This window comes from Pipistrellus hanaki (assembly GCF_964339955.1).
Source record: "Pipistrellus hanaki genome assembly, chromosome: 2".
Classification (NCBI taxonomy): Eukaryota; Metazoa; Chordata; class Mammalia; order Chiroptera; family Vespertilionidae; genus Pipistrellus; species Pipistrellus hanaki.
This window is the reverse complement of record NC_140504.1, coordinates 181,201,926-181,228,440: the sequence shown is the minus strand read 5'-3', so window position 1 is coordinate 181,228,440 and position 26,515 is coordinate 181,201,926. Positions and strand designations below refer to the sequence as shown.

The 26,515-nt window shown below is 53.6% G+C and overlaps 3 protein-coding genes across 11 annotated transcripts; all 3 read left to right on the top strand.

The window, feature by feature from the left end:
* The first annotated feature begins 407 nt into the window (after positions 1 to 407).
* On the top strand, positions 408 to 16,007 carry TXLNA (taxilin alpha). Of its 2 annotated transcripts, none has more exons than XM_084873079.1 (11): positions 408 to 557; positions 1,059 to 1,247; positions 2,093 to 2,428; positions 4,305 to 4,396; positions 5,446 to 5,616; positions 7,472 to 7,666; positions 10,591 to 10,710; positions 10,943 to 11,017; positions 11,462 to 11,554; positions 11,913 to 12,008; positions 12,704 to 16,007. In XM_084873079.1, exons 2-11 carry the CDS (start codon positions 1,091 to 1,093, stop codon positions 13,028 to 13,030), a joined length of 1,662 nt encoding a protein of 553 aa, XP_084729205.1. In that variant the 5' UTR covers positions 408 to 557; positions 1,059 to 1,090; the 3' UTR covers positions 13,031 to 16,007. The 2 variants fall into 2 exon arrangements, with proteins under 2 accessions (XP_084729205.1, XP_084729206.1); XM_084873080.1 differs by lacking the exon at positions 408 to 557 and adding an exon at positions 705 to 948.
* A 2,469-nt stretch (positions 16,008 to 18,476) lies between these two features.
* On the top strand, positions 18,477 to 23,225 carry CCDC28B (coiled-coil domain containing 28B). 8 transcript variants are annotated; one of them, XM_084872633.1, is made up of 6 exons: positions 18,477 to 18,569; positions 19,672 to 19,857; positions 21,758 to 21,924; positions 22,068 to 22,261; positions 22,448 to 22,470; positions 23,042 to 23,225. In XM_084872633.1, the coding sequence occupies exons 2-6, from the start codon at positions 19,694 to 19,696 to the stop codon at positions 23,094 to 23,096; spliced, it is 603 nt and encodes a 200-aa protein (XP_084728759.1). In that variant the 5' UTR covers positions 18,477 to 18,569; positions 19,672 to 19,693; the 3' UTR covers positions 23,097 to 23,225. The 8 variants fall into 8 exon arrangements, with proteins under 8 accessions (XP_084728759.1, XP_084728760.1, XP_084728763.1 ...); XM_084872634.1 differs by having other exon boundaries at positions 18,483 to 18,569; positions 19,645 to 19,857; XM_084872637.1 differs by having other exon boundaries at positions 18,515 to 19,444.
* A 137-nt stretch (positions 23,226 to 23,362) lies between these two features.
* On the top strand, positions 23,363 to 26,411 carry IQCC (IQ motif containing C). Its single transcript, XM_084873105.1, is given in 6 exon segments — positions 23,363 to 23,546; positions 23,821 to 23,964; positions 24,164 to 24,416; positions 25,117 to 25,235; positions 25,354 to 25,969; positions 25,972 to 26,411. Coding segments are annotated over 6 exon segments (1,290 nt in total). The 5' UTR covers positions 23,363 to 23,480; the 3' UTR covers positions 26,064 to 26,411.
* The last annotated feature ends 104 nt before the right edge of the window (positions 26,412 to 26,515 follow it).

Here is a 26,515-nt window from a genome sequence, read left to right as displayed (position 1 = left end):
GCAATAAAAGAAGTCTCCTGGCTCCCAGCCCAGGAATTTGTCCTTCGTCTTCAGTTCCCAGACGGTCATACATGTTCATAGCATGGGAGAAGTGTTGTTGGAAGCGTGCAAGAAAGGTGAAAGGCTTTTGGGGCTGAATCATAGCTTCTGAGCGAGAGAAACTAGCTTGGCGGGGGGGGGGGGGGCCTTTGTGCAGAATGACTAGCTCCTTTCGGACCTCCTGAGTCTCTGGTTCCTAGAACTAAAGCCCTTCCCATTGCATGCTGGGAGTTGAGGGTCACCCCGGGTGCATGGAGGGACGTGTAGTCTTTTCCCTCCCCCGCCTTCCCAGTTCGCCCGCCTCTGAGGCCGCCGCGCTTCATCTTTCCCAGCAAGCCCCGCGCGTGAGCCGGCTAGTGATTGGCTGCGGAGCGCAGGCGGCCAGCCGGCAGCGGTTACCCGGGTTTCCGGTGCGAGGCCGCTGCGGGCGAAGCCGTGAGGACGTTGGCCGAGGGGTCCGCGCCGAGGCGGCCGGAGGGAGGAGGCGGTCGGAGGGTCCGCAGACCTGAGCGCCGTCGGTCAGTGAGAAAGATCCCGCAGGTTCCGCGCGAGATCGCGGGCCGGAGGGCAGGGCCGAGGCCTCCCTCTGCGCGTGCGCGGCGGCGGAGAGCGGGCCGCTCGCGGGGCGTGGGTGGCGGCGCGCGCGGGGGGTGGCGGGAGGCCCATGTGGGGCCCGGGAGGCGGGGGAGAGACCGGGGATCTAGCGTCCCGCCACGTCAGTCAGCGCCGGGATCCGATCCGGCGCTCGGCGGAGCCCGAGGGGCCGCGGTGTAGCGGGAAGAGACTTCAGGGGGACAGGAGGCCTTTCTTCCCCTGCTCCTGGAGCGGCGCCCCGGGAACCCGCCTGTGCACACCGGGTGCCCCTGACCCTTTGGAGACGGAGGGAACCGTGGGTTATCTCCGGGGAAGGTCGGCCAGTTTGTTTTAGAAGCTTTGTGCATCCGGCATTGGGATTTCTCATCCAGGCTAAGAAGAATTTCCAAGTCTTGGAAAAATAGCCAATGTGCTTGTTTCTATAGGATCTGCTCCTCGCCTACCATTGCAACCCACGATGAAGAATCAAGACAAAAAGAATGGGGCCGCCAAGCCATCAGGCAACACTTCCAACCCTAAAAGCAACCCGGGGCAAGGGGGAGCCGGACCAGAGGGAGTCCAGGCCGCAGCACAAGCTGAAGGTTCCGCCAGCCAGACTCCCAGGAAGACGGAGGGTGTGTGCCAGCTCCGCTTTTCCAGGGGGCAGGGGGAGGAGCCTGTGGTGCGCCAGCCTAGCTTCTGGAGGTAGAGGTCCCTGTTTACCCAGAAAGAAGGGAATTAGGAGGAGAGAGGACAGTGCTGAGTCTGTGCGGTCCCCACCGTGTCCTGGGGAGTTGGTAGAGCCTTGGACTCTTAAGCACAGGAACAGAAAGAACCCTTGAGAGAAGGCTCTGACAGGATTAAATAGGGAGCAGTCAAATGAGACACTGAACTTGCAAGTCCAGGTTAGAAATGCCTCATGTACCCGTGGGTAACTGCTCTTTCTTTTTTCTTTTCTTTTTTAAAAATATATTTTATTGATTTTTTACAGAGAAGAAGAGAGAGGGATAGAGAGTTAGAAACATTGATGAGAGAGAATCATCGATCAGCTGCCTCTTACACACCCCTACTGGGGATGTGCCCGCAACCAAGGTACATGCCCTTGACCGGAATCGAACCCGGGACCTTTCAGTCTGCAAGCTGACGCTCTATCCACTGAGCCAAACCAGTCTCGGCTGCTCTTTCTATTGGAGGCATTTCTGGAACTCTTTCACTATCAAGAAGTGATTTTCGCCAGGAGGAGAAGGGGGTGGATTAGACATTGAGCTCCTGCTACATGCCATCGCTATGTGCTGGATGCTTTACCTGATTTCTTTCATACTCACAAAAGAGAAATACTCATGTCGTTTTATAGGTAAATAAGCTGAGGCTTAAAGAAATGAGGCAACGTTTAATCCAAACCAGTAAGTTTGGGCCTGAAAAAATCCCGACCAGTGGTATAACCATCTTATTCCACATTCTGCCCTTCTTCCTCCTGTAGGAGCACAAGCCAAAACTTCTCAGTCTGGAGCCCTCCGCGATGTCTCTGAGGAGCTGAGCCGCCAGTTGGAAGACATCCTGAGCACATACTGTGTGGACAACAGTCAGGGGGGCCCCGGCGAGGATGGGGCACATGGTGAGCCTGCCGAACCCGAAGATGCGGAGAAGTCCCGGACCTATGCCTCCAGGAACGGGGAGCCTGAGCCAGAGATCCCAGTAGTCAACGGTGAGAAGACCTCCAAGGGGGAGCCAGGCACGGACGAGATCCGGGCAAGTGATGAGGTGGGAGACCGAGACCACCGAAGGCCACAGGAGAAGAAGAAAGCCAAGGGTCTGGGTGAGCAGAGGGCAACCACTTGTGAGGCTGGTGAGGGGGGAGAGTTTGGACCTGACATTCCTGGGGTAGCCTGCGCTGCTAGGACTCAGAGTAACCCTCCTTCCCAGTGCCGTGTACCACACCAGGTTAATCCTAGCCAGGGCTTTGGGGCCAGAGCACAGAGGAGTGCACATTGTTCACTGCACAGGGACTTCTGGCCTTGGGAGCGAGTGAAAAGCAAAACCCAACCCGCTCTCTGAGAAAATGGGGAGCAGAGACCTGGGGGGACTCCCGTGCCAGCCAGCACCGTTTCTAACCTGTGAGACCGTGGGCAAGGCCCTTCTCCTTTTTGGTCCTTCGTTGTCACTTCTCTACAGTAGGAGAATTGGACTAGACCCGGGTTGAAAACTCAGATAAGCCAAGCTAGCCAAGAAAGTGCCCACTTCCTCCAAGGGTTGACTGCCACCTGGGTCTCAGCATGTTGACAGCATGTAAAACTACAGGCTAAGTCTAGACTGCCTTCCTTTAAAACAACAAACAGCAAAACCCGACCAGAGTTACGTGCAATCTCTAGCTGTTTAACAGTTGGCAGTTGGTATGCTGGGAGCCAAACAAAACCCGTCTGTGGGTTGGCTTAGGCCTGCTGTGCCCGTGGTTTGCAGTCTTTCTGGAGCCTCCCAGGCCAGGGCTGCCATTGCAGAGTCTAGTGCTGTGCTGGGTACCGCGGCCTCCAGGGAGGCAGCGAGGATCTGACTCAGGCACCGGCAGCGGGGAGAGTAATTTGGGTGAAGGTGGAAGTAGAGAGATAGTGTGTTTTAAAGACTCAAAGTTGGATGGTATTATACCCATAATTTATTCCCCGTTTACCCACCCACTCACCCCTAACTGTCATCCTAATTTAAGGAAAGTTTTTTGGTTTGTTTTTAATCTTAGGATCAATTATTGGAAGGTATATCCATTTTAAAGTTTCTTGTTTGGCTATTTCTGTTGATAAGAGTTTCATAATTCTCAAAGAAACGTGTTCCTTTTTGCATTCTTCCTGTTTCAGAAGGGAGTTCCTTGCACTGAAACAGGAGTACTGAATTTACATCACACACACACACACACACACACATTTAATATCTTTATTGATTTCAGAGAGGAAGGGAGAAGGACAGAGATAGAAACATCAATGATGAGAGAGAATCATGGATCGGCTGCCCCCTGCATACGCTTTACTGGGGATCAGGCTCACAACCCGGGTATGTGAATCGAACTATGACATTCTGCTTCATAGGCTGAAACTCAACCACAGAGCCATGCTGGTCGGGCAGGAACACCTTTCTTAAACCTGTTGGTAAAGCAAGTAGTTGGTTTTTTCTCCCATTCCCGGTGCTCACCAAGGAGATTCCACAGAGATTCAGTCATTCGTTTTTGTTGTGGTTGCTAATCCTCACCTGAGGATATTTTTCTATTGATTTTTAGGGAGAGTAGAAGAGAGGGAAGGACAGAGAGAAACATCGATGTGAAAGAAACACATCAATTGTTTGCCTCCTGCACGAGCCCTTACCAGCGCTCCAGGGAGGAGCCTGCAACCGAGATACAGTGCCCTTGACTGGAATTGAATCCGAGACCCTTCAGTCCACTGGCCGACACTCTATCCACTGAGCCAAACTGGTTAGGGCCAGTCATTCATTTAATAAGTATTTGTTGAGCATGTCCTCAGCAAGGGGCTCTAGGGATAGCACTGAGCTACATTGGTAGGCAGAATTGAGTTGGTTGCAGACCTCATGAAGCACACATTGTAGCAGATAAGGCAGCCAGTTCAACAAATAGAAATGTAAAGTAAGATAGGTGGGCCCATGCCTGTAGGGGACTCCCAAAAGTGGTCCGTGCCTTTGTTCCCTGTTCTTTGCAGGAAAGGAGATTACATTACTGATGCAGACATTGAACACACTGAGTACCCCCGAGGAGAAGCTGGCAGCTCTGTGCAAGAAGTATGCTGAACTGGTCAGTTCTCCCCCTTCTCCTTGCACCCTCTCTGCCTCGGAACATCAGCAGGCTACCCAGAATGGGGTTGAGGGTACAAGGGCAGGTGGGTGGCTTAATTTCTGTTCAACTTCTCTCAGCCTTTTCCTCATCTGACTGGGGGGGTGTAGTCCCAGCCACCCTCTTCCAGTCTGAGAAATTATATATTCTAGTGCAACAACACTAATCATTCGATATTCTCCTAATACCCAGTCCATAGTCAGATTCCCCAATTGTTTAAAAATGTCAGTTTGATTAAATCAGGATCCAAAGGCAGTCCATTTATTACGTTGTGTTTTACGGCTTTTCCCCCCCTTAAAGCAGTTTTTATCTTACTGCCCTGCTCTTTCCCATAACATTGACTTACTGCAGACCAGTTGTCCTGTTCTAGCTTTGTGGTGGCATTTAACATGGTCCTTTACCTCCATAGTTTCTGTCAATAAAGTGGAATTTTTCTGGGAAGAGTTGAGGACATAAGGAATTTCAGCTGAGTGAGAAAGAGGTTATTTAAAGTGAAAGGGTGGTTGGTTCAAAGGCTTGAAGGTTCAGTAGGGTAGTAGACCTGAGACCTCAGATAAGGATTGGAAAGAATGAGCTTGGAATTTACGTGGTAGTCCTAGCTTGGGATGAGATCTTGGAGGTGGGTACAGTTCTGAAAGATGGCATATTGACCGATTGAAATGTGACTACTCTGAATCTGGATGTGTTGTAAGTGTAAGACAAAGAGGAGCAGCAGGTGATCTCATCTGAGGGCATGAGTGTCCCCAGAGTTGGGGTAATGTAATGGTCTGAGAGCTGGGAGAGAAGTGGATCTGCTAGCTGTGTACCTCTGTCCTATCTGAGTGTCCATTTCTGTATCCTTGCGGTACGGGGGCCCTAGGGGTTATTGTGAGTAGCAAATGGAGCACCCAGTGTCCATCCTGGACTATTATGGCTGGAGAGGGAGAGGGCCAGGATTAGGTCAGCTCAGGAGACCCTGGACCCCCATAGGAAGAGCCTCCCAGGGTGCTTACCTGCCCTCCTGTCTCCAGCTGGAGGAGCACCGGAACTCCCAGAAGCAGATGAAGCTCCTGCAGAAGAAGCAGAGCCAGCTGGTGCAGGAGAAGGACCACCTGCGTGGTGAGCACAGCAAGGCCATCCTGGCCCGCAGCAAGCTCGAGAGCCTGTGCCGCGAGTTGCAGCGCCACAACCGCTCCCTCAAGGTAGGCTGGCTGGGACCCCGGAGAGGGACAACTGGTCACCTTAACTTCCACGTATCTTTACTACTTGATGGCAGCTTTTCCCTTAAAAATTAGCACTGGTTTTCAGTGGAGAAACAGATTTCCCAGATGCCCTGGTTAGCAAGAATTGCTTGGAACCATTTGCTAAGAAGCAAAGAGAACCCAGAGTGCAGGCCTTCAGGAGTTCTTAACTCCATCACGGTCCCCACGTAAGCTGGGCCCAGTGCCGACCAGCAGCTCTTGTCCCAGTGTTGGTCAGTCAGGAATGTGCGACCTTTCTCCTTGTTCTGTCCTGCCTAGGGTGGGGTCACTGGTTAAAGCCTGGTCACTGCTATGACCTCCAGGTCATACAATTTGGATCAGTAAATATATGGTATTTTGCAGCTTGCTTTGCTCGTTTTTAGTTTGTCTTTTAAAACGTTACAAATTTGATATGTTTGATATAAGATGATAAAAGTATAACAGGTCAAAGGTTATAGTCACTCACTGTCCTCAACCCAAGTGGCCAGCAGAAACCACTGGGAAGTAAACGTACTAATATGTAAGTTTAAGTATAATCTTTTAACTTTCCTGTCAACAAAGAAAATCTTATACAGTTTTTTAAATGAAAGTATTATACACGTATTTTTCCATATCCTATTCCATTTTCATTTACACAATGCTGTATCTTTCCTCCCTGTCAGTATGCATAGAGCTGTCTCATTCTTTTCAGCAGTGTTGTTATATGGATATATAGCATTTTATTCCTGTCCTCATTAAGGTATTTTTGGGTAGCTTCTAATTTTTTACTGTTATCTTATATAATAAAAGCCGATTATGCAAATCAACCGAATGACAGAAGGCCCAGTTTCTATGGTGCACACTGACCACCTGGGGCAGATGCTCAATTCAGGAACTCCTCCCAGCCCACAGGCCAGCCAAGGCGGGTGCGGGGGAAGGAAGGGATCTTGATCACCCTGTCGGTGGGTTGGTCACCCTGCAGATCAGTCCTGATCGCTGGCCAGACCTGGGGACCCTACCCATGCGCGAATTTGTGCACCAGTCCTTTAGTATTTGGAGTTAGTGAAAATTCTTGTTACATATGTCCCTGGTTAATTACACAGAATTTGCCTATTGGATAGATCTCAGAAGTGATATGTCTGAGTCACTGCATGTGCAAATTTTAATAGATTTTGCCCAGGTTGCCTTCCCTCTAACAGTGTCTGAGTGCCTAATTCTGAACAACTTTGCCAACCCTGGGTATTACTGAATCTTTACTACTTGATGGTTAAGTGGGTGTGGGGTGGGGAGGGGATGGCTGTCAAAGATGAAAGCACATTAAAATAAGACTACTTAAGGCCCTGGCCAGGTAACCCAGTTAGAGCCTGTGCCAGCACCCCAAGGTTGTGGGTTTGATCTCTGCTCAGGACACACATAAGAAGCAACCAATGAATGTATAAGTAAGTGGAACAACAAATCGATGTTTCCCTTTCCCTCCCACATCCCTCCCTGTTTCCCTTCCTCTCTAAAAATTCACACACACACACACAAAAGAGACTACTTTATAAGTCGGGAAGAATAGGCTTCAGGATATCCAGAGTTCTTTAGAATGGCTCTGAACAAGTATGCCTGCATTTTTCTAGGGAGAGGCGCTCTCACTTGTTGCCACCTGAGATACAGAAGGGTCCATTAGGAGTCCTCAGTACTTGACATCTTAGAGCCTGGCTATCCATCACTTTGAGAGCAGGGAGGACTATTGATAGAGACCATCCTGGACTAGTTGAGGTGGTGGTGGGAGCCTTGCAAGGCTGGCTGAGGTGCAATCGATGATGGAGCTGGGTCTGACTTCTCTGCCCAGGAAGAAGGCGTGCAGCGGGCCCGGGAAGAGGAGGAGAAACGCAAGGAGGTGACCTCGCACTTCCAGGTGACGCTGAATGACATTCAGCTACAGATGGAGCAGCATAACGAGCGCAATTCCAAGCTGCGCCAGGAGAACATGGAGCTGGCCGAGAGGCTCAAGAAGCTGATTGAGCAGTATGAGCTGCGAGAGGAGGTGAGGTGCTGTGGACAGGATCTTGGCCAGGGAATTGGGAGGTTGTGGGTGTGTGGCAGGCACTGGGACAGCACTTTTTAGGCTTCATTCCATTCTCCAATTTTTTTTTTTAAGAGTTTTCAGTATTCATTGATTGATTTGTTTCAGAAAGGAAGGGAGAAGGAGAGAGGGTTATAAACATCAGTGATGTGAGAGAATCATTGATTGGCTGCCTCTTGCACGCCCCCTACTGGAGGGTCGAGCTGGTGGTAATTTAGGCATGTGCCCTTCATCAGAATCAAACCAGGAACCCTTCAATCCTCAGGCTGAGGCTCTATCCACTGAGCAAAACTGGCTGGGGCCATTTTCCAATTCTTCCTTCCTTGGGTGGGGAACGATGTTGCATATCCTCATGTAGACAAGGAATTGAGGTAAGGAAAAGAGAATGGCAGACAACCACATGACCACAGGTCCATAGTATCTCCTAAATGGTAGGGCCAGGAATCCTATCTAATAAAAATAAAAATAATATGCAAATTAACCAGCATTCTGTCACACCCACCAGCCAATCAGGAGTAAATATGCAAATAACCCAACCGAGATGGCTATGGCCACAGAGCAGGAGGGAGGCTTGGGTTTCCCCAGCATGGAGGAAGCCAAGCTTTCCGCCTGCCCTTGCCGACCTAGGCCTCCACTCAAGGCTACAAAGTTTCAATGATAGAAGATAGATAATCCAAACAGAAATGGAGGCAGTCAGAGAGCTGGAAAGAGCAGGAGACTAGGGTTGCCCCTGGTGATTGAGGAAGCCAAGCTTTCTGCACACCCTGGCAGGCTCAGGCCTCCGCTTAAGGCTACAAAGTTTCAATTATGCTTAAGGCTACAAAGTTTCAATTATAGATGATACATAAGTCCCAGCAGAAATGGCTGCTGCCACAGAGCAAGCAGAAGGCTTAGCTCTGCTCCAGGCTACAAAGTTTCAATTGTAGAAGATAAATAATTCTCAGATACCAGGGTCTCTGCTTGGGTTGCCAGGGGCATGGCCAGCCTGCAAACCATCAAAGTCCCCTCACCCAGGCCTCCCCATGCCCCAAGGGAACCCCACGCTGATCTGGGACACCCTTCAGGGCAAACCAGCCAGCCCCCACCCATGCACCAGGCTTCTATCCTATCTAATAAAAGTAATATGCAGATTGACCATCACTTTAACACAAAAGATGGCTGCCCCATGTGGACACAAGATTGCCACCATAAGATGGCCAGCAGGGGAGGGCAGTTGGAAGGGACTAGACCTGCAAGGGAGCACAGTTGGGGGAACCAGGCCTGCGGCGGGGGGGGGGGGGTGTCAGTTAGAGGCAAACAGGCTGGCGTGGGAGTGGTTAGGGGGTGATCAGACTGGCAGGCAGAAGTGGTTTGGGGCAATCAGGTGAGCAGGCAGGCGAGCAGTTGGGAGCCAGCAGTCCTGGATTGTGAGAGGGTATAGGCTGGGCTGAGGGGCTACCACCACCACCACCAGCAGCCTGTGCATGAATTTCATGTATCGGGCCTCTAGTATTATAGAATTAGAATTGTCCCAAGTATTAAGACTGGAGCTATGTCCATGTACTGTGTGTTACAAAGCACCCCTGGGCAGGACCTTGCTGTGGCAACACCCCCAGATCAGACTGTTCATATTTATGCAGTGTAATTCCTGAGTATACTCACCTACATTATAATTAGCTATACAAAGGTACAGGTCAAGTTTGTCTGCCAACTTCTGACAATTTCAGTTTTCAGAAATTTTTAGAATTTGAAATCCCAGGGGATGAGCTAGACCTGGGGTCAGTGATTCCCTGTAAAGGCTACGTCCTCTGGTTCCTGCTCTGTCACTAGAGTCCCTCTCTTGGGTGTTCACGTTCCACTGCCAGGTCCCTTACAGTCCCAGACCAGACCCGTCCGAGGCCCTGAGTGCGGTGGTGGGTGACAGCTGGGATAGGCCCGACCCTGCCCGCCTGGCTCTCTGGCCAGTGACAGCCATTGTACGCAGAGCAGAGGGGCTTCCCCGACCCACCCCATCTTTCCCTGTACTTTGTCCTCTGGGAACCAGGCTGCTTGTGATGTGTGTGGTTTGAGAGAGTTGATTTGGTTCTTATCCTTCAGCACTGAGACATGGAGGCTTCCTGAGCCATCAGAGTGAGGCACCTACTTCAAAAATCTGAGGACTCTTCCCTCTCTCCCACATCTCACCCCCACCTGTTTCACACCAGGGCAAAATAAGATTTGGTACTGCCTGCAGAGGTAGAGGTATGGGTCCCACCCCCAGTCAATCAGGCACTGCCGTCCTGCCCCCTCCGAGCCTCTGGACTTCAGGTCACCAGAGAATGAATTCATCATGTCCCCTTCCTCATTCAAAACATACAATCCCCTACATCCCTTTTTTACCTCTGTAGCACTGGAGTCCATCGCCTCTGTCTCCCCTGCTCTCTCACCCGTCCAGTTCCCGGGGCTCCTCCCGCAGTTAGGACAGCTGTTCCTTGGGATGTCAGATCTTCACTTACAGGTTGAGCAGAGCTCTGCCAATAGGGCTAAGCTGTTGTGTTGGCAGAAGTGTCGTTTTTGCTCTTCCCACTTACGAGGGAGTCAGGCTACAAAAGTAAGGGTTGTCGGCCAATGGGTTGATCTCCCTTGGGGCTGGAGATGCGAGTATTTATTAATTTACTCCTGGGAGCTGATTTCATCCATAAACCCCCGTGCTCACCCAGGACTGACTCTGAGGGAGAGAAATAGGTGAGGTTGGGAAGTAGACTCTCCAGGGACGTGGGGCCATGTCCTGGGTACACGTGGGAGTCCGGCACGTCAGATTGAGATGGAGGCTGGGCAGGGAGCCCTGAAGTCTAGCTACTAGGCCGGCCTCTGAGAAAGGGAAAGGGAGCTCTAACAGGTGGGCCCTCCCCGCTCCTTCCCTGCAGCATATCGACAAAGTCTTCAAGCACAAGGACCTGCAGCAGCAGCTGGTGGACGCCAAGCTCCAGCAGGCCCAGGAGATGCTGAAGGAGGCCGAGGAGAGGCACCAGCGGGAGAAGGATTTTGTGAGGCTCAGGCTCTGGGTTTGGGGGGTCTGGGAAGAGGTGGGTTGGGTACTGGCTTAGCTCAGAGTCACGTTTGTATGGGAAAGGTTGGTGCCTGGCCAGAGCAGGGCACTGTTTCCTCAGATACCAGTCAGAGAGCAGGACACTTCAATGGGTTCTGGTGTGTTTGGCAAAAAACACACACAGCCCCTCGGGGCTTCTGATGAGGTCTGTTGTCCTGTCTTGGAAATAGCTCCTCAAAGAGGCGGTGGAGTCCCAGAGGATGTGTGAGCTGATGAAGCAGCAGGAGACCCACCTGAAGCAGCAGGTGAGACTGTGCCTCCAAGGTCTCCTTGGGGCCCGTCCCGGGGGAGGGAAATGGGACCCTCATTCTAGGGCTGCCTTGACTGCCATATGACCTTGCTGAGTCTTTGTTCTCTCTGGACCTGCCCAGCACGTGTGTTGGTGACCAGGTGGCTAGATGAGCTTGAAGACTTCATTCCTAGTTGGAAGTAGTTTTTGTGCTGCTTTTGAGGGGATGGGGACAGATGGTTTAATTCTATAAATTATATGTAATTCTGGAAGAAACATTTGAAGATAAACTTTTTTTTAAAAATGTCACCCCAAATCCTATTATACTTTCTAGGCTTACATAAAGGAAAACGGGATCTGGGAATTGTTGGGTCAGAGGCCAAGCATGGGTCTGAGTGTGTGGACCAGAAATGCCCTCTGGGGAAGTTTGGTTTTAACTGTGGGCTTCTCTCTTGCCCAGCTTGCCCTATACACGGAGAAGTTCGAGGAGTTCCAGAACACTCTTTCCAAAAGCAGTGAGGTGTTCACCACGTTCAAACAGGAGATGGAAAAGGTAACACTGGCCAGGCCGGTATGGCTGCCGGGGCACAAGCTGCTTCATTCAGAATGCGGTGCCTCACTGGGAGCTGTCTGCAGTAACAGTGTGACTGAGGCCAAGGGAGGGACTGTCGGCAGGAATCACACCCTTTCCTCCCTCTGAGGAAGTGTCTGTGTGTGTCCTGGAGAAGGGACCGCCTTGCTGCTTCCTGTTATTGGCATGGGCGTTTCACTTGAGGTCCTAAGGTGGCACGGACAGCACTGGCTGTGCCCTGAACTGCCTTGCCTGCTTCCATGGGACCGTTGCCCCACCTCGGGGACCTAATGCAGACAGCTTGTGCTCTGACCATTTGCTCTCCTGTCATTTAACCCAGATGACTAAGAAGATCAAGAAGCTGGAGAAAGAAACCACCATGTACCGGTCCCGGTGGGAGAGCAGCAACAAGGCCCTGCTGGAGATGGCTGAGGAGGTGGGCTGGTGCACTCTGCAGCCAGGGGCGGGTGTGCAGTGACAGGATCGGGCCGTTTTCTGTAGTTCTAGCAGGAAGTGATGCAGCTGGCATGAGGTGAGGCTGGGTGCGTCTGTCCAAGTCCAAGGCACTGCTAGCTCTGCCCAGGGGAGGTGGTAAGCCCAGTCATAGGCCCGCAATGGAAGCAAAGGGAAGAAATGGAAGAAAAGAATAAGGAACAAGATAAACAGATGGTGCCAACAATGTGTGTAGTTTGTATGTGGAGTGGCCCTGATCATTTGATTTGTGACTGGAGATGTAGGAGAGGAAAGGAACTCGGCCGCTCCTGCAGCCAGACCTGCGGAATGTCTGTGCTATGCCAGGACACTGAACCTTCCCTCGAGGTCTGTGAGGTTGACGTTAGCAGACAAGAGTGACAGATCAGGAGATAAGCTGCAAAACCAAGTACTTTGCCAAGGTCTCTGGTAGATAAATGGAGAAATACATTGTCTCTGAGCCATGCCCCTGCCTTACACCACATTGCCTTCAACTGACAGCCGGGTCTGGCCACAAACCAGGGCTATTTACTTGAAAGGGGCCAGCTTTGGACTCCAGTCTGTTCCCAGTGTTGTTCGAGCGTGAATGTTTTCTGCCCAGTGGCAGTGGCAGGTGGAGGATCGATGCACGACACTGAAAGGCCCCCTTTCTCTCCCTAGAAAACCCTCCGGGACAAAGAGCTGGAGGGCCTGCAGGTGAAAATCCAGCGGCTGGAGAAGCTGTGCCGGGCGCTGCAGACGGAGCGCAACGATCTGAACAAGAGGGTACAGGACCTGAGTGCCGGTGGCCAGGGCCCCCTCACTGACAGCGGCCCTGAGCAAAGGCCAGAGGCCGCCACTGCCTCCAAAGAGCAGGGTGGCGGGGCGCCCGGGGGCCCAGCACCCAGCCCTATAGGAGCCACAGAAGCTCCCTGCTGCGCTGGAGCACCGAGCACAGAAGCATCAGGCCAAACAGGGCCCCGGGAGCCCACCTCCACCACCGCCTAGGGAGCCTGGCACCAGGGGCATGCTGGGAAGGGAGCAAGCAGCCCAGCCAGGCCTGGCCCATGCAAGGCTCCCACTGCTAAGTAGTCCAGTGCTGAGGCCCAGGGTGCTCTGACCTGGCTGGCATCTGAATTTTGTGGGTCGGCTTCACATACATCTGACGTGTGCAAGGCCTCGTACATTTATATCTGTAAGTGTAAGATAGTCTTGCATTGGATGTGGAGCGGATGTGTACAGATGAAGTCAGTGGCTCTTCTGTGAGCTGAAGAGTCAAAGCGGAGTCGTCATCTGTAGCCACCTTCAGTGACCTGGCAGGACAGTGACTGGAACATTTCCCTGCCTGGCGTGAGGCTTAGACCCCTCCCCTCCCTGCCCTTCAGGGATCATGACAAGTGACACACCCAGGCCTGACTGTATCTCTCTTGTTAGCAGGGCTGTGGCAGCTCCGGCTCTCCTAGCTCCCCTGGACGCTCATTTGCTTCTCTTAACCAGGAAAGGGGTCCCCAGACAGAGCCTTGGCAGGGCGCTCAGCTGGTGATCAAACCACTTTCCTGCCTCAGACCAGGACCCCGGAGAACGTTTCTGTGCGGGATGATGTGCTGGTAGGGAGCCCTTGGCACACTGCTTCCCCTGCCCTGTCAGTGCCAGGACCAGGCCGGTGACGCTTCTCAGTAGCCTTATCATTCACAGGTGCCTCTCTCGCCTGCACAAACGATTGATGGGATCACCCAGAGGATTCTTTCTGAAGGCTTTTCGTTTTTGTTGCACATGACGGTGTTTGTGTTGAGTTCGGAGGAGGGAGGAGGAACACTCTGGCGGTGGTGCCTGGGTTCCTGGCTTCCAGTGCCCCACCACCCTCCCCACCCGCCCGGCACTTCTGTCCTGTTGGTGCTTAGGTTTCCTGTTGGATGAAATCAGATTGTAGGAGAGAAGGGAGAGGGCTTTCCGTCCTGGAGGGCCACCACGCCTCCATGCAGCAGCTGCTCGGCCCCAGGAGCAGCTGTTCGCGGTGGTTTTGTGAGTCTGTCTGCTTCCTGCTCCCACCCCCACTGCGCAGTCCTTGAGGTTTGTTCTAGTTCTATTGTCCAAGGAGTAAGCTGAGGTGTCCTCAATATCCTACTTCTTCCTGTGGGGGGCCCCTGCTCTTATCTGACAGTGGGTAAGAATGAGAATTGACTGACCCTAAGAAATCCACAAAATGGCTGCAGATATTCCCATATCCCATAATCCCCTCCTCTTACATGTTCCTCTATACTCTGAAAGTTCTGCTGGTTGCAAACTTGCCTAAGGTATTAGGCCATGTCTATACAGAGCAGTTTTCTGGAACAACAAAGTCTTGGACCAGGAAGCAGAACTGCTGGGCTTCAGTGTAGCCGAGAGAGCCGCAGACCGAGGTAGATAAAACGGTTGAGCTGATGCTTGCTGTATTTTCTTAAAGCTAACTCATTATCATACAGGTTCTTTCATCTTGCACAACTAGCCCATTCTTTCAGCCCTTAAATCCCTCATAAAATAGGTTCATGAAGATTATTAAATACTTGTGTTCTGACTTTGACCTGAGATGGCAAGTGAAAGGTACACTGCTTCTCTGCTCCATAGTTCCCACTGGTCTCTTCAGTGTATTCCCTGCTCATTCCTGAGTTTCACTTCCTGAGGCCCCTCAGCAGCCAGTGCGAGTGGGGGGCCTGTTTACTGTCCCCGGCCGAGATGCTGCTCTCCCGTGGAGAAGTGTTACCGAGGTCCTGTCTTTCCCTCTGACGGTGTGTCTAGAAAGGTCCCTGAACATGCCTCTTCCTGTCCCAGTACGGCTCCCTCACTCCTGCTCCGCTGAGGTACTTGAGAACTGCCCCATACAGGGTTTGCTGGGCTGTGGGAGCACTGGGAGGAGGTAGAAGCTTTTGCCCGCCCCTTTAAAGATCAGGTAGACCTGCAGCAGCCCACATGACGGCCTGCCTCACTTCACCTACCTCAAAGCCCATGGGGTTAGCGGGAAGGGAGCCCAGTGTGGTGGGGTGGGAACTCAGCACAACAGCTCTCTGAAACCAAGTGGAGCTACAGTGAGCAAGGTGGCCCCAGCTGGGCTTCCCAGGTCAGAAACAACAGGCCCTGGGCGGGTGGAACCCTGGTTCTCAGCTCTGGGCATCCTGGCCAGCCTGCAGGTGGGGATCCCATTCCTCTAACTCCATTGACCAAATTGTAATCACTACAGCTGTTCTGCTTGCTCCGCTTTCCAAAGTCAGCCCAGGTACCGGGTTCTGCCAGCCGGGAGCCTGGCCAGTGCAGGGGCTGTGGCCGCTGAAGGCCAGGGCCTTCCTCACTAGGGCAGGGCCCGCGCACCTGACCTCAGTTCCAGGACCCAGAGCTGTGTTGGTTTCTTGGATTGCTAGCTTTTCCTCCAGGGGACCGCAGCAGGCGAGGCTCACAGCCCAGAGCACTTGGCTCTGCTGACAGTAGTTTGTGTTCAGACCTTGTCCAGCTGAGAGCTCCGTGCACACCAGATTCTAAGAGGTGTCAGCAGCACTTTTGTTCCTTTTCCATGAGGTTTTTGGACCATGGGCTGAGCTCAGGCACTTTTTTCTGTAAGAGAATGTTATGTTTGTAAAGATGGTTATTTCCCCTTCTCTACCCCACTGGTGGCCCTGCTGAGGGCTGGCCAAGGAGGCCCCTGGAGCTGCCCTGGTGTCTAGGGGAGGCCAAGGCCTGCTGAGCTGATTGTCCAGCTGCTCCAGCCCTCCCACCTTGCACAGCACAGAAGGTCACCCTAGGGACAGCTGGGTACCCACCTCCGAGGGGAGGGGTGCTGTCATCTGTCCCTTAACTGCTTCCCTTATGGCCCACTTGGCCACCCAGGTTTGTTCGAAGCTGTGCTGACAGCTTTTTTTTTTTTTTGGTTGGGGTCTCATTTTGGTATTCACAACAGCCAGGGACTTGATTTTGATGTATTTTAAACCATATTAAATAAAGAGTCTGTTGCCTTATTGCTTCTCTCGTGACCTTTGTGGTCATTTGGGCTTCTGAATCCATCCAGCCATCAGTGATTTATCTGGATCTGCTGTCAGGTCTGGCTGTGCCCTGACACCCTGCATCTTCCAAAGTGCCCTCCCTGCCAGCTCAGGACACGGACTCACCGGAGCTGCCCGAGGAGCCCTTGGCAAAGCTGACATGATACACACGTATATGGGAGCACCAGAAATGATTCTCACACAGTTGAAAATTGGCCCTGCCCTCCGAGGGCTCACAGGCTGGTGAGGGAAGAGGAATGTTTAGATGTGGAAGGGGGAGCTGTCCTCTGGGAGCAAAGAGGAGGAAAGCCCTGTCCCCTCCAGCAGGACAGGAGGATACCTGGAAGGGCCTATGGCCCAAAGGGCAGGTAGAAGTTCAATGACCATTTAGTACAGGGCCATTGCATATTTATAACAATATGTGTGTTGATATGAAAAATGCTCTTAGATTTATCGAATTTCGAGTCCTGCCTATGGTTGCCTTGGCAGGGTCACGCCAACTTATTTTGTAGCCGCCGGCCGGACGTTCTCCCACCCTGTGCAGTAACAGTGGTCAGTGCCGGTGCACTGGAGGGCGTGGAAGAGATGAGGCAGGGCCAAATCAGTCACCCAGAGCCTGTGGCCAGGTGAAGGGCTATACCAGGGAGACCCGCTGACGTCTTGAGGTAGGGGACAGGGAGGGTCCATGAGGAATGCAAAAGCAAGGGCAACAGGAAGCTAGGCTCATGGTGAGATCCAGATTAGGTGGCATCACTTCCATCTGGGCAGTCTGCCATGGGCAGCATCTGGCACCAGCGCACCAGGGACATCCAGGTTCCTTTGATTTTGTGTGTTCTTTGACCACGTTCTGCACACAGTTATTAAGCACGAACCTGTTTCTCCAACTGGGTGGCTCCATTGGGTCGCAGCGTCATCCCCCTGCACCAAAAGATTTCAGGTTCAAGCCCTGGTCGGGGTCAGGGTGCATACAGGAGGCAGCTAATGGATACACCTCTCTCTCTCTCTGACTCTCCTCTTTCTCTCAGTAAAAACATTCTCCAGTGAAATTTTTTTAAAAAGAATGAACTGTTTCTTATGCACTTCTGCTCACCCACCCCAAGCTCCTATGTGGGACACATGCTGGATGTCTCACCCAGCACCCTGTTCTCTCCGGGGCCTGGGCTGTTCATCACAAAGGTCCACACATGAATGGCCAGCCAATGACAGACACCCCGTGCCCTCCCCTCCAGGCCTCCACAGGTAGATGTGTCCACGCTGGCTTAACAGTCCTTGGTCCTAAAGGTCCTTACTGTCTCCCCTTCAGGGAGGCTGCCACAACTGGGAGCTCTGGGCAAAGCAGCTCTAAGAATAACTTCACCGTAGAGGTGCGCCTGGGCCCTCTGCCACTTTCCTAGAGGAGCCCGGTGCCACGCCGGCAGTTCTGGTGAGGAAGGAGAGGGCCTTCCAGTCGTCCGCTCTGCCTATGGCCTATGCAGGCCCCTCTCTCAGATCCCTGCTTATTGAACAAGTCCTGACCTAATGTCTCCCCTTCAGGAGCAGCCTGGGCATTGGAAGCACTGGGACAGAGCCTTGCTCTGGAGCCTGCTGAAGCAGTGCCTTATCCCAGGCCCAGGGAAGCTGCCCTGCCCCTCGGAGGAGCTGTGTGCACTGGCCTGGGGCAGTTATTTGAGCCTGTGGAACAGCCTGTCTTCAGTTGCATCAGATGCTTCTCTGAGGACCTGAGCCGGAGCCTTTGCCAGGTCTTTAAATAGCTGCCCCACTGACCCCCACCCCCAGCCCCACCCCGTCACATGCCCAACCAGGGGCAGTGGGGGGTGGGGAAGTGATGTCAGCCTCCGTCAAACTCACAGGTTTCCATTCACCCGATGCCCCTCCCAGGTCTCCTGGGCCTGCGGGGGGGGGGGGGGGGGGGGGGGAATGCGGGGGGTGGTGGTGGTGGTGGTGGTGGTGGTGGTGGTGGTAGATACTTGTCCTGTCACTTCATCAGTGACTGAGCGCAGCCTGGGTGCTGTGGGAGGAGTGCTACTGCCCTCAAAAGACCATTGTTGGCTGTCAGGAAAAGGAGGCTGTCAGGTTGTTATGAGGATTAAATGACCATAAAATGCTTAAAGAGGTCCTGGACTCACTGATAGATCATTGTCTTCCTGTTGCTGCTGCTCTGGTGCTTCTTACATGCTTTTGTATATGTCCGCTCATCTTCCCTCTCTTTTCCCTCTTCTGGCAAAGCCACCTCCATTTTGTGAGACTATAGTTTCTCCAAAGCAGATGGGAAAGTGAAAGGGTTTTTGGATTGCCATCACACAACATCGCAGACACCTTGTTCGGGTGCGGAGGTAAAGTCTCGAGGGGAACAGCATAATAAATGTGGAGATGCTCTCCCGCCTTATGCCACCACCAGCGATAAAGGTCACTTTCTCTTTAAATGCAAATTGCCTCCTGCCAGCTCTGCTTCTACCCCTCCCTCCTGTTCGTTCCCGGCCGGAGAGTGCTGAGGGCGGAGGAACACTCACGGAAGCTTCAGTCCAGACCCCGAGCTCCAGGTCTGTTGCCCCTGGGCGTGCGGTGGGGCAGCATCACACTCCCCTGGAGATCCTGGCTCCTGAGCTGAGCGATCCACTTGGCACACGGTTTGGGGGGTGAGCCCGTCCCCAGCGGTTCCTGGGGAGCAGAAGCTCCCACTCCAATTCTTCTATCCAGACCGTAACTGGGTCACGCTCCCGCCGGTCTCCCCTCTGCCACACCCCCTGACTGCCAACCAGCCCCGTGCCAGTTTAAATGCCCCGGCACCAGCACCATCCCGGAGTGCAGACTCAGGCGTGGGGGTAGCATCCTGGAAGGAGCAGCTGGGAAACCCCGGAGAGGGCCGCTCACCTCCCCGGGGAGGACCTAACAGACCTGGGCCTGCGGGCGGAGCTGGCCTGGAGGCCCAGCCATTGTTGGGGCCAAGGCAGCCGGCTGCTGCCCACCACCCACCCCAGCTGAAGCCAAGCAGGGACTCTGTGAGTGGGGAGGGTGAAGCAGCTGGAAGCCTGTCCCGGGGAACTTAGGAGAGCTGCCTGGTGTTTGAGTTTGGGGCGGGGACGGAAGAGAGGGTGGGGGGAAAACCCCACACTGAGCCCGCCCTGCATGCCACCGCTTCTCCCGCTGTCATCCACCCTCCGGTGGTTAGTGTGTGGACACCCACACCTTGGTCACCTCCCAAGCAGATGCTCCCAGCTTCTGCCTCAGCAGGTGATGTATAGAGCGTGGCCTGGCTAAGACACCCCTAATCCTCTGGCGCTCCTGCCAGCCCGCCTCCCCGCCTCTCTGTCCACATTTCCTCCGCCAGCTCCGCCCCCTGGGCTCCAGGGCAGGGAAGCCGGCAGCCTCTGGAGAATCCTACCGGCCCAGCCCTTCAGGCGGGGCCGGAGGACAGGTGCGGACCTGTGTGGGCTCAAAAGGTCCTTCAGGTGCAGATCCATGACCCAGCAGTAGGCGCTGGCAACGGGCCCTGCCCGTGCTGGACAGATGAGGGGACAGAGGCCCTGGCAGATGTGAAGGGACAGCGGGAAAGTCCAGGGCCTTCCTTTGCAGCTCTCAGGGCTTGGCAGGTGAAGGGGTGATTTTGCTTCTCAGATCTCAGTGGGGCTGCCTCCCACCCAGGCCTGCGGCCCGGCCAGTACCAATGGAGGACAAGAAGAAGAAAAGGAGTCCCAAGCCCTGCCTGACCCAGCCGGCGGCAGCCCCAGGAACGCTCCGCAGGGTCCCTGTGCCCACCAGCCACAGTGGCTCCTTGGCCCTGGGCCTCCCTCACCTGCCGTCCCCCAAACAGAGGGCCAAGTTCAAGAGGTGGGTACAGAGGGAAAGGGAAAGAAGGGGGGGACCCTAACTCTAAGCTGAGCCCTGTAAAGGGCCCTTAGCCTCTAGATCCTGAACAGTAACTGATGCTTTTCCCGGAGGATGCCCCTGAGAACACAAATGCTCTATCCTAAAGGGTGTGGGGAAACGGGTGGGCGGGCCACACAGTGAGATGACTGAACCACCTCAGAGCAGGGAGTGAGCAGCACTGCCTGCCAGGAAGTGAGAGACAAAGGCTGGTGGTACACTGGGCAGGGAGAATGTTCTAAGGATCTTGCTTAGCATAAGAAAGAAGAAGAACACTGCCTGGAAAGTTCCAGGAACCACAGTGGGTGGGTTGGTGGCTCTGGAGTGTCCTAAGTAGGAAAAGCTACTCGGGTATACAATTAGACTTATTTGCCTAGTTTTTATTTTATTTTTTTAAATATATTTTTATTGATTTTTCACAGAGAGTTAGAGAGAGGGATAGAGAGCTAGAAACATCGATGAGAGAGAGTCATCAATCAGCTGCCTCCTGCACACCCCCTACTGGGGATGTGCCCGCAACCACGGTACATGCCCTTGATCGGAATCGAACCTGGGACCCTTCAGTCCGCAGGCCGACGCTCTATCCACTGAGCCAAACCGGTCCCGGCTATTTGCCTAGTTTTTAAATTAAATGTATTGGGGTGGCATCTTCTGACACCATATATTTGCCCCTTTCCCCTTTGCTCACCCACCCTTCCCTCTGTAACCACCACACTGTTGTCTGTGTCTGTTTCAGTTTTATATCCTACATACAAGTGAAATCATATGGTTCTTAGCTTTTTCTGACTGACTTATTTCACAAAGCATAACATTCTCAAGGTCCATCCATGGCTTTTTTTTTTTAATGTTTGGGAATCTGCACCCTACCCTATACTGTGTCCCTATGTGTTCTTTCTCCAACTGCTCTGTTTCCCTGTGGCTTTGACATCCCCTGCCTTAGGGGCATGTTTAGGAACAGCCACAGTGGGTACAGCTGAAGCTCGGGACCGGTCAGGAATGAGAAGAAACGCAGTTGGAGAATGGGATTGCAGATTGGGGCCAGGCGGGGAAGGTCATTAGGTGTCGTTCTAAGGGCAATGGAAAATTCAAAACAGTTTTTAAAGGCCCTGGCCGGGTAGCTCAGTTGGTTTAGAGCATCTTCCTGATTCGCCAAAGTTGCAGTTCGACCCCAGGCAGGGGACATATAAGAATTAACCAATGGCCGAGACCGGTTTGGCTCAATGGATAGAGCGTCGGCTTGGGGACTGAAGGGACCCAGGTTCGATTCCGGTCAAGGGCATGTACCTTGGTTGCAGGCATATCCCCAGTAGGGGGTGTGCAAGAGGCAGTTGATCGATGACTCTCTCATCGATGTTTCTAACTATCTCTCTCACTTCCGCTCTGTACAAAATCAATAAAATATATTAAAAAAAAGAAAAAAAGAATCAACCAATGATTGCATACATAAGTAGAACAACAAAATCAATGTGTTTTCTCTCTCTTTCTTTCTCTCTCAAAATCAATCAATAAATAAAAAAATTTTTAAGTTTTTAAATAGAAGAGGGTCAGAAAGATATCATGGGGAGAGGTAAGAGCTCTCTGTCCCCAAATTCACTGAGGAACAGTGAGGACAAGGAACCCAGGAGCCTCCTTCCAGGCATGGCTCTGACTTTGTCATTGGCAGAAAAAAAAAACAACTCTTTTTGACCTCTTACCCTCACCCCTCCTCACCCTCCCTTCCCTTTATCAGGCCTGGTGCCCAGCGCAGGCCAGAACACACATCCGTTTATGTGGGTGAGTGGATAGGACGATGAATTAGTGTACAGACAGACGGCACAAAAGACCTGGGGGTGCCCTGTGACTTTGGTCGTGTCCATTCCACCAGGGCAGGCAAGGAGAAATGCCGCCCGGTGCTGGCCGGAGGCGGGGGTGGCTCTGCAGGCACCCCCCTGCAGCACTCGTTCCTGACCGAGGTGACCGATGTTTATGAGATGGAGGGAGGACTGCTGAACCTGCTCAATGACTTCCACTCAGGCCGGCTCCAGGCCTTCGGTGAGCCCCGGGAGCTGGGTTTGGAGTGTGTGTGTGTGTGTGTGTGTGTGAAGGGTGGGGGGCGCGGCTAGAGGCCTGGTCTCTGGGGAGTGGCTGGGGCTCGGTCCCCAGTTGCTCCCAGGGCTCAGACAGGTGCCGTCCAGGGAAGGAATGCTCCTTCGAGCAGTTGGAGCACGTGCGGGAGATGCAGGAGAAGCTGGCCCGGCTGCACTTCAGCCTGGACGTGTGTGGGGAGGAGGAGGAAGAGGAGGAAGAAGAGGACGGGGTCACTGAGGGGCTGCCCGAAGAGCAGAAGAAGACCACGGCTGACCGCAACCTGGACCAGCTGCTTAGCAATGTGGGTCAGGGCTGGGTGCTCTGCTGCCTGGGGCCCAGGGGAGGGGGAAGTTACTGACCCCTGGGTGAACAGCTGGGGTGCATGAGGCTGAGAGCTCTGGTCTCTCAAGCCCACAGAAAACGGCACTCAGAACATCTGGGTTGGCCTGGTGCCTCTTCTGACAGGCATGTCTCTTTCTCTCCACAGCTGGAAGATCTCAGTAATTCCATGTATCCTTTCCGGGACCTGTGTATGAGTGTATGGGCCTCCAGAGATTATACCGATTTCCTCTTCCCTACCACCCTCCAGGAGTGTTTACCTGTAACCATCATCCCCACACTCCCATGTCCTACTAAGTCAGAATTAGCCACAGACTGCCCCACCCAGGAAAAGGAGTGCAGGGAGAATTTCCCAAATATTAGGGGAAAGGTGGTTGCAGGGAGTATGTTTTACTTACTTATCCAAAATCTTTGCAAGCACTTAAGCTGACACCAACCCGTGGCAAAGCTTGTCGAATGTCTTCCTAACCTTTCAGCACTCATTTATTTGCAGTGATTTAGTTGATCTCCCTATTTAGTCCTGGTCAGAAACAGTAAGGTTGCAGGCACCTGCAGGATCTACTAGATCAAAAGAGAATGGGCTAGGCCACCTGGCAAGAAGGGCCGATGGAGACTGCAAGCCCAGACCGCAACCACCGCAGAGTCGCTTGCACAGCCCTTCTCGCAGGTGGAGAGGCAGCTGTGCGGGGGAGACAGGGCTGGGAAGCCTGGGTCCGCAGTGTCCGATCCTTGACGGGCACAGACAGAAGCTGCACCTGGCCGAGAACGCGGAGCCTGAGGAGCAGGCGGCTGTGTAGGTGTCGGACCTACGCCCAGACCGCCTTCCCTTCAAACTGTGACTTTTTACTGACTCCACTGCGAATTCTGTGGCCCCCCAGGTGCTACGGGGAGGGGGGCATCCACGGAATTAAACGGAATGAAAGCAAGCGGCTCCGTGTCCTCCCTCCGCACCGCGTCTTTCTCTGCAGGGCAGACCCCACCCCCCCCACCTCCCCCCACCTCCCCCCACGCAGCACACTTTGGTTCGGGAGGTGCGGCTCGGGAGGGGGCGGAGGCTCGACCTGTCCATCCCGGGCGGAGGGAAGGTTGCCATGGAGACGGGGGCGGGGCCAGCGCCGCCGGCTCTCGGCGCGGACTAGTGACGCACTACGCAGCGCCGGCCGCCGCGCGGGGCGGTTGACATGGAGATGGAGCCGGAGCCGGAGCCGGAGCGGGAGCGGTTGGTTCGGAAGGTGGTGCTGCTGCAGGTACCGGCGGTCGGGGTGCACATGATACCCCCGTGGGAACTCAGAGGTTCCGACCCACCCACCGCCCTGGGGAAGGCTGGGCCCCCCGCGCGCTCCCACCGCACACTTTGAGGATCATGGAAACGCTGGGAAGGACTTACATGGAAGAGAGGGGTCCAGCCCGGAGCCCCAGCGCACAGCGTCACCTCTCCTTTCCCCGTGGCCACGGGATGACCTCCCCAGGAGAATCCCAAAAGGTGCCTCCACTTTTTATTAGGTTTTCTTTCCCCACCAGGCCTGCGTCCGGGGTTTCCTGGTCCGACGCCGGTTCCAGAGTCTGCGAGCAGAGTATGAGGCTGTTGTGCATGAGATCGAGGGTGACCTGGGCACCCTGCAGTGGACTGAAGGCTGGATTCCCAGGCCCCAGTTTCTCCCACAGGTAGTACACACCCAGAAGGAGAAGGGGCCGGGGTAGGGGATCCAAAGGAATGGTAGACTCCACCCTTCCTGCTGACAAGCTTTTCTCAATTACTTCCTCACACCCCAATCCTGAATCTCCCCCCAACTTGTAAGCATAATGGCACCCAGATACTTAGAGGTTTAGCCCATGGGGCACTCATCTCTCTCTGATTTCTCAGAAGGCAAAACCCCATCGGAACTGGAAAGTTGGACAGAGGGTACCAAAGTCAGAGCAGGAACTGTGGAGTTCCTTCCCATGTAAGGAGCCTGAGAGAGAGGAGATGATGCTGAAGAAGTCAGGAGAGAGCTCAGCAAACTCAGAAAGTCTTCACTGCAGAGATGACAGCTCCTGGCTTCAGGATCAGCAAAGCAGGAAAACCAGGAAACCCGGCCAAGAGGAGACCAAAGCTATACCAAGGATGGGGAACCCAGGTACCTCTCTGCCTAGATCAGAGCAAGTCCATCACCCTCTCTGGGCGCCGACTTTCCCATCTAAAAAGTGAAAGGCTTTTAAAAAAAATCTATTTTTTTGTTGATTTCAGAGAGGAAGGGAGAGGGGGGAGAGAGAGAGAGGGAGAAACATCAATGATGAAAGAGAATCATTGATCAGCTGCCTCCTGCATGCCCCTCACTGGGGACTGAGCCCACAACCTGGGCATGTGTCCTTGACTGGGATCAAACCCGGGACCCTTCAGTCCGCAGGCCGATGCTCTATCCACTGAGCCAAACCGGACACGGCAAAGTGAAAGTTTTATTTTTTTATTTTTTATTTTTTTTAATATATATTTTATTGATATTCTACAGAGAGGAAGGGAGAGAGATAGAGAGCTAGAAACGTCGACCAGCTGCCTCCTGCACACCCCCCACCGGGAATGTGCCTGCAACCAAGGCACATGCCCTTGACCGGAATCGAACCCGGGACCTTTCAGTCCTTAGACTGACGCTCTACCACTGAGCCAAACCGGTTTTGGCTGAAAGTTTTTTTTTTAGATAAGTTGCACCCCATCCTCCTTCCTTCTGCCTAGTTGAGGGCAACTGTGGGTGGGCAGGAGGAGGGTGCTAGGGTCTAATGCTAAGTCATTGCCCAGTATTTACCCCTCAAGGCTTTCTCCCATTCCTCCCTCCTTCACAGAAGCTACAGGTCCAGGACTGCCCCACAGTCCAACAGACCTCCAGGAGCTCCAGTACCTTCGCAGCCACTTGGCCATGGAGCTGCTGTGGATACAGCAGGCCATCAATAGCCGAAAGGAGGTAGGCACTAACTTGGAGCCCTTGGTGCACATTTAGAGCCAAGGGTGGCGGTGAGGGACAAGCCTCCTGCCATGCCCATCAGGCCTGCCTGGTACAGTGTTTGTTCTCTTCCCAACAGTACCTAGTTCTCAAACAAACACTGGGATCCCCGGAGGCAAGGTTAGACCACAGAAGACAGAGCTGTGAGAAAGCTGGGTCACAGCCAGGCCCCCCTCTGGAAGACCAGGACTGCAGAGACAGGACGCCTGGAAAGCAAGACCATGCAGACGACTCTTGCTGGAGGCTCAGACCACAACCTCACAAATCCCCAGAAAGACTGGCCACTACACATGAAACCACTGCTGGGGCCAAGTACAGGGACCCAAACAGCAGGAGGGCTGGACCACAGCCTCCCACACCATCAGATAAGCAAGCCATAGAGAACTGGCTCACCAAGGAGCCACATCCTGGGGAACAGACCTTTGGGGGGACCTGCCTACAGCTGACGAAACTAGAGGACCAGACTCCCAAAGGCCTCAAGTCTAAGGGTCACACTTCTGGAAAGGCCAGAACACAGCTGTCCACACACCGTGTGGACCCAAATATTGAAGATAAGTCTCCCAGAAGGTCGGACCACAAAGAGCCTAACTGCCAAAGAGCTAGGCCACGAGAGTTGGGCCTCTCAGAGGACCGTGTCACCTGGGGTGGGACTTCGGCAGAACGTGGTAGCCTGGATCTCTGGAGGACTAAACCACCCAGGGCCAGACCCCCAGGAATAAAAGCTCCAGAGGAAGAGATTCCAATGAGCCTAGCTCTGAAGGATGGAAAAGCCAGAGGACTGCACCTTAGAGATCAAGGCCACTTGAGAAGCTGTCTTCTGCAGGGCAGATAGCATGGGAGAGAAGCACTGGAGGCACAGGCTGTGGGAGACAGGACAGCAGGCTAGACCCGGGGGAGCCAGAGCTGATAGGAAAGGGCCAGGAGTCAGGTCCCGGTACCAGTTCTACCTCCTGCCCCTGGCTGCTGGTGGCCAGTGGGGCTAAGAGAAGCTGGAGCAAAGAGTTGGCACCAGTACAGGGAGAAGAGAGAGAAGGACACTTTCATCCTTGGCCTGGGCGCAATCCAAATTTCAGGAACAGGGAGTTACCTAGGTAAGTACATGGGGAGATCTGATGGAAAATAAAGCTTTTCCTTGGATTCTGAGCCTCATTGCATTCACTGGGCCTTCCTGCCAGAACTGGCTGGAAGCACACTCGCCATCCTTGGGAAATAATCCCCACAGCTGATCCTCCTTTGGGCCC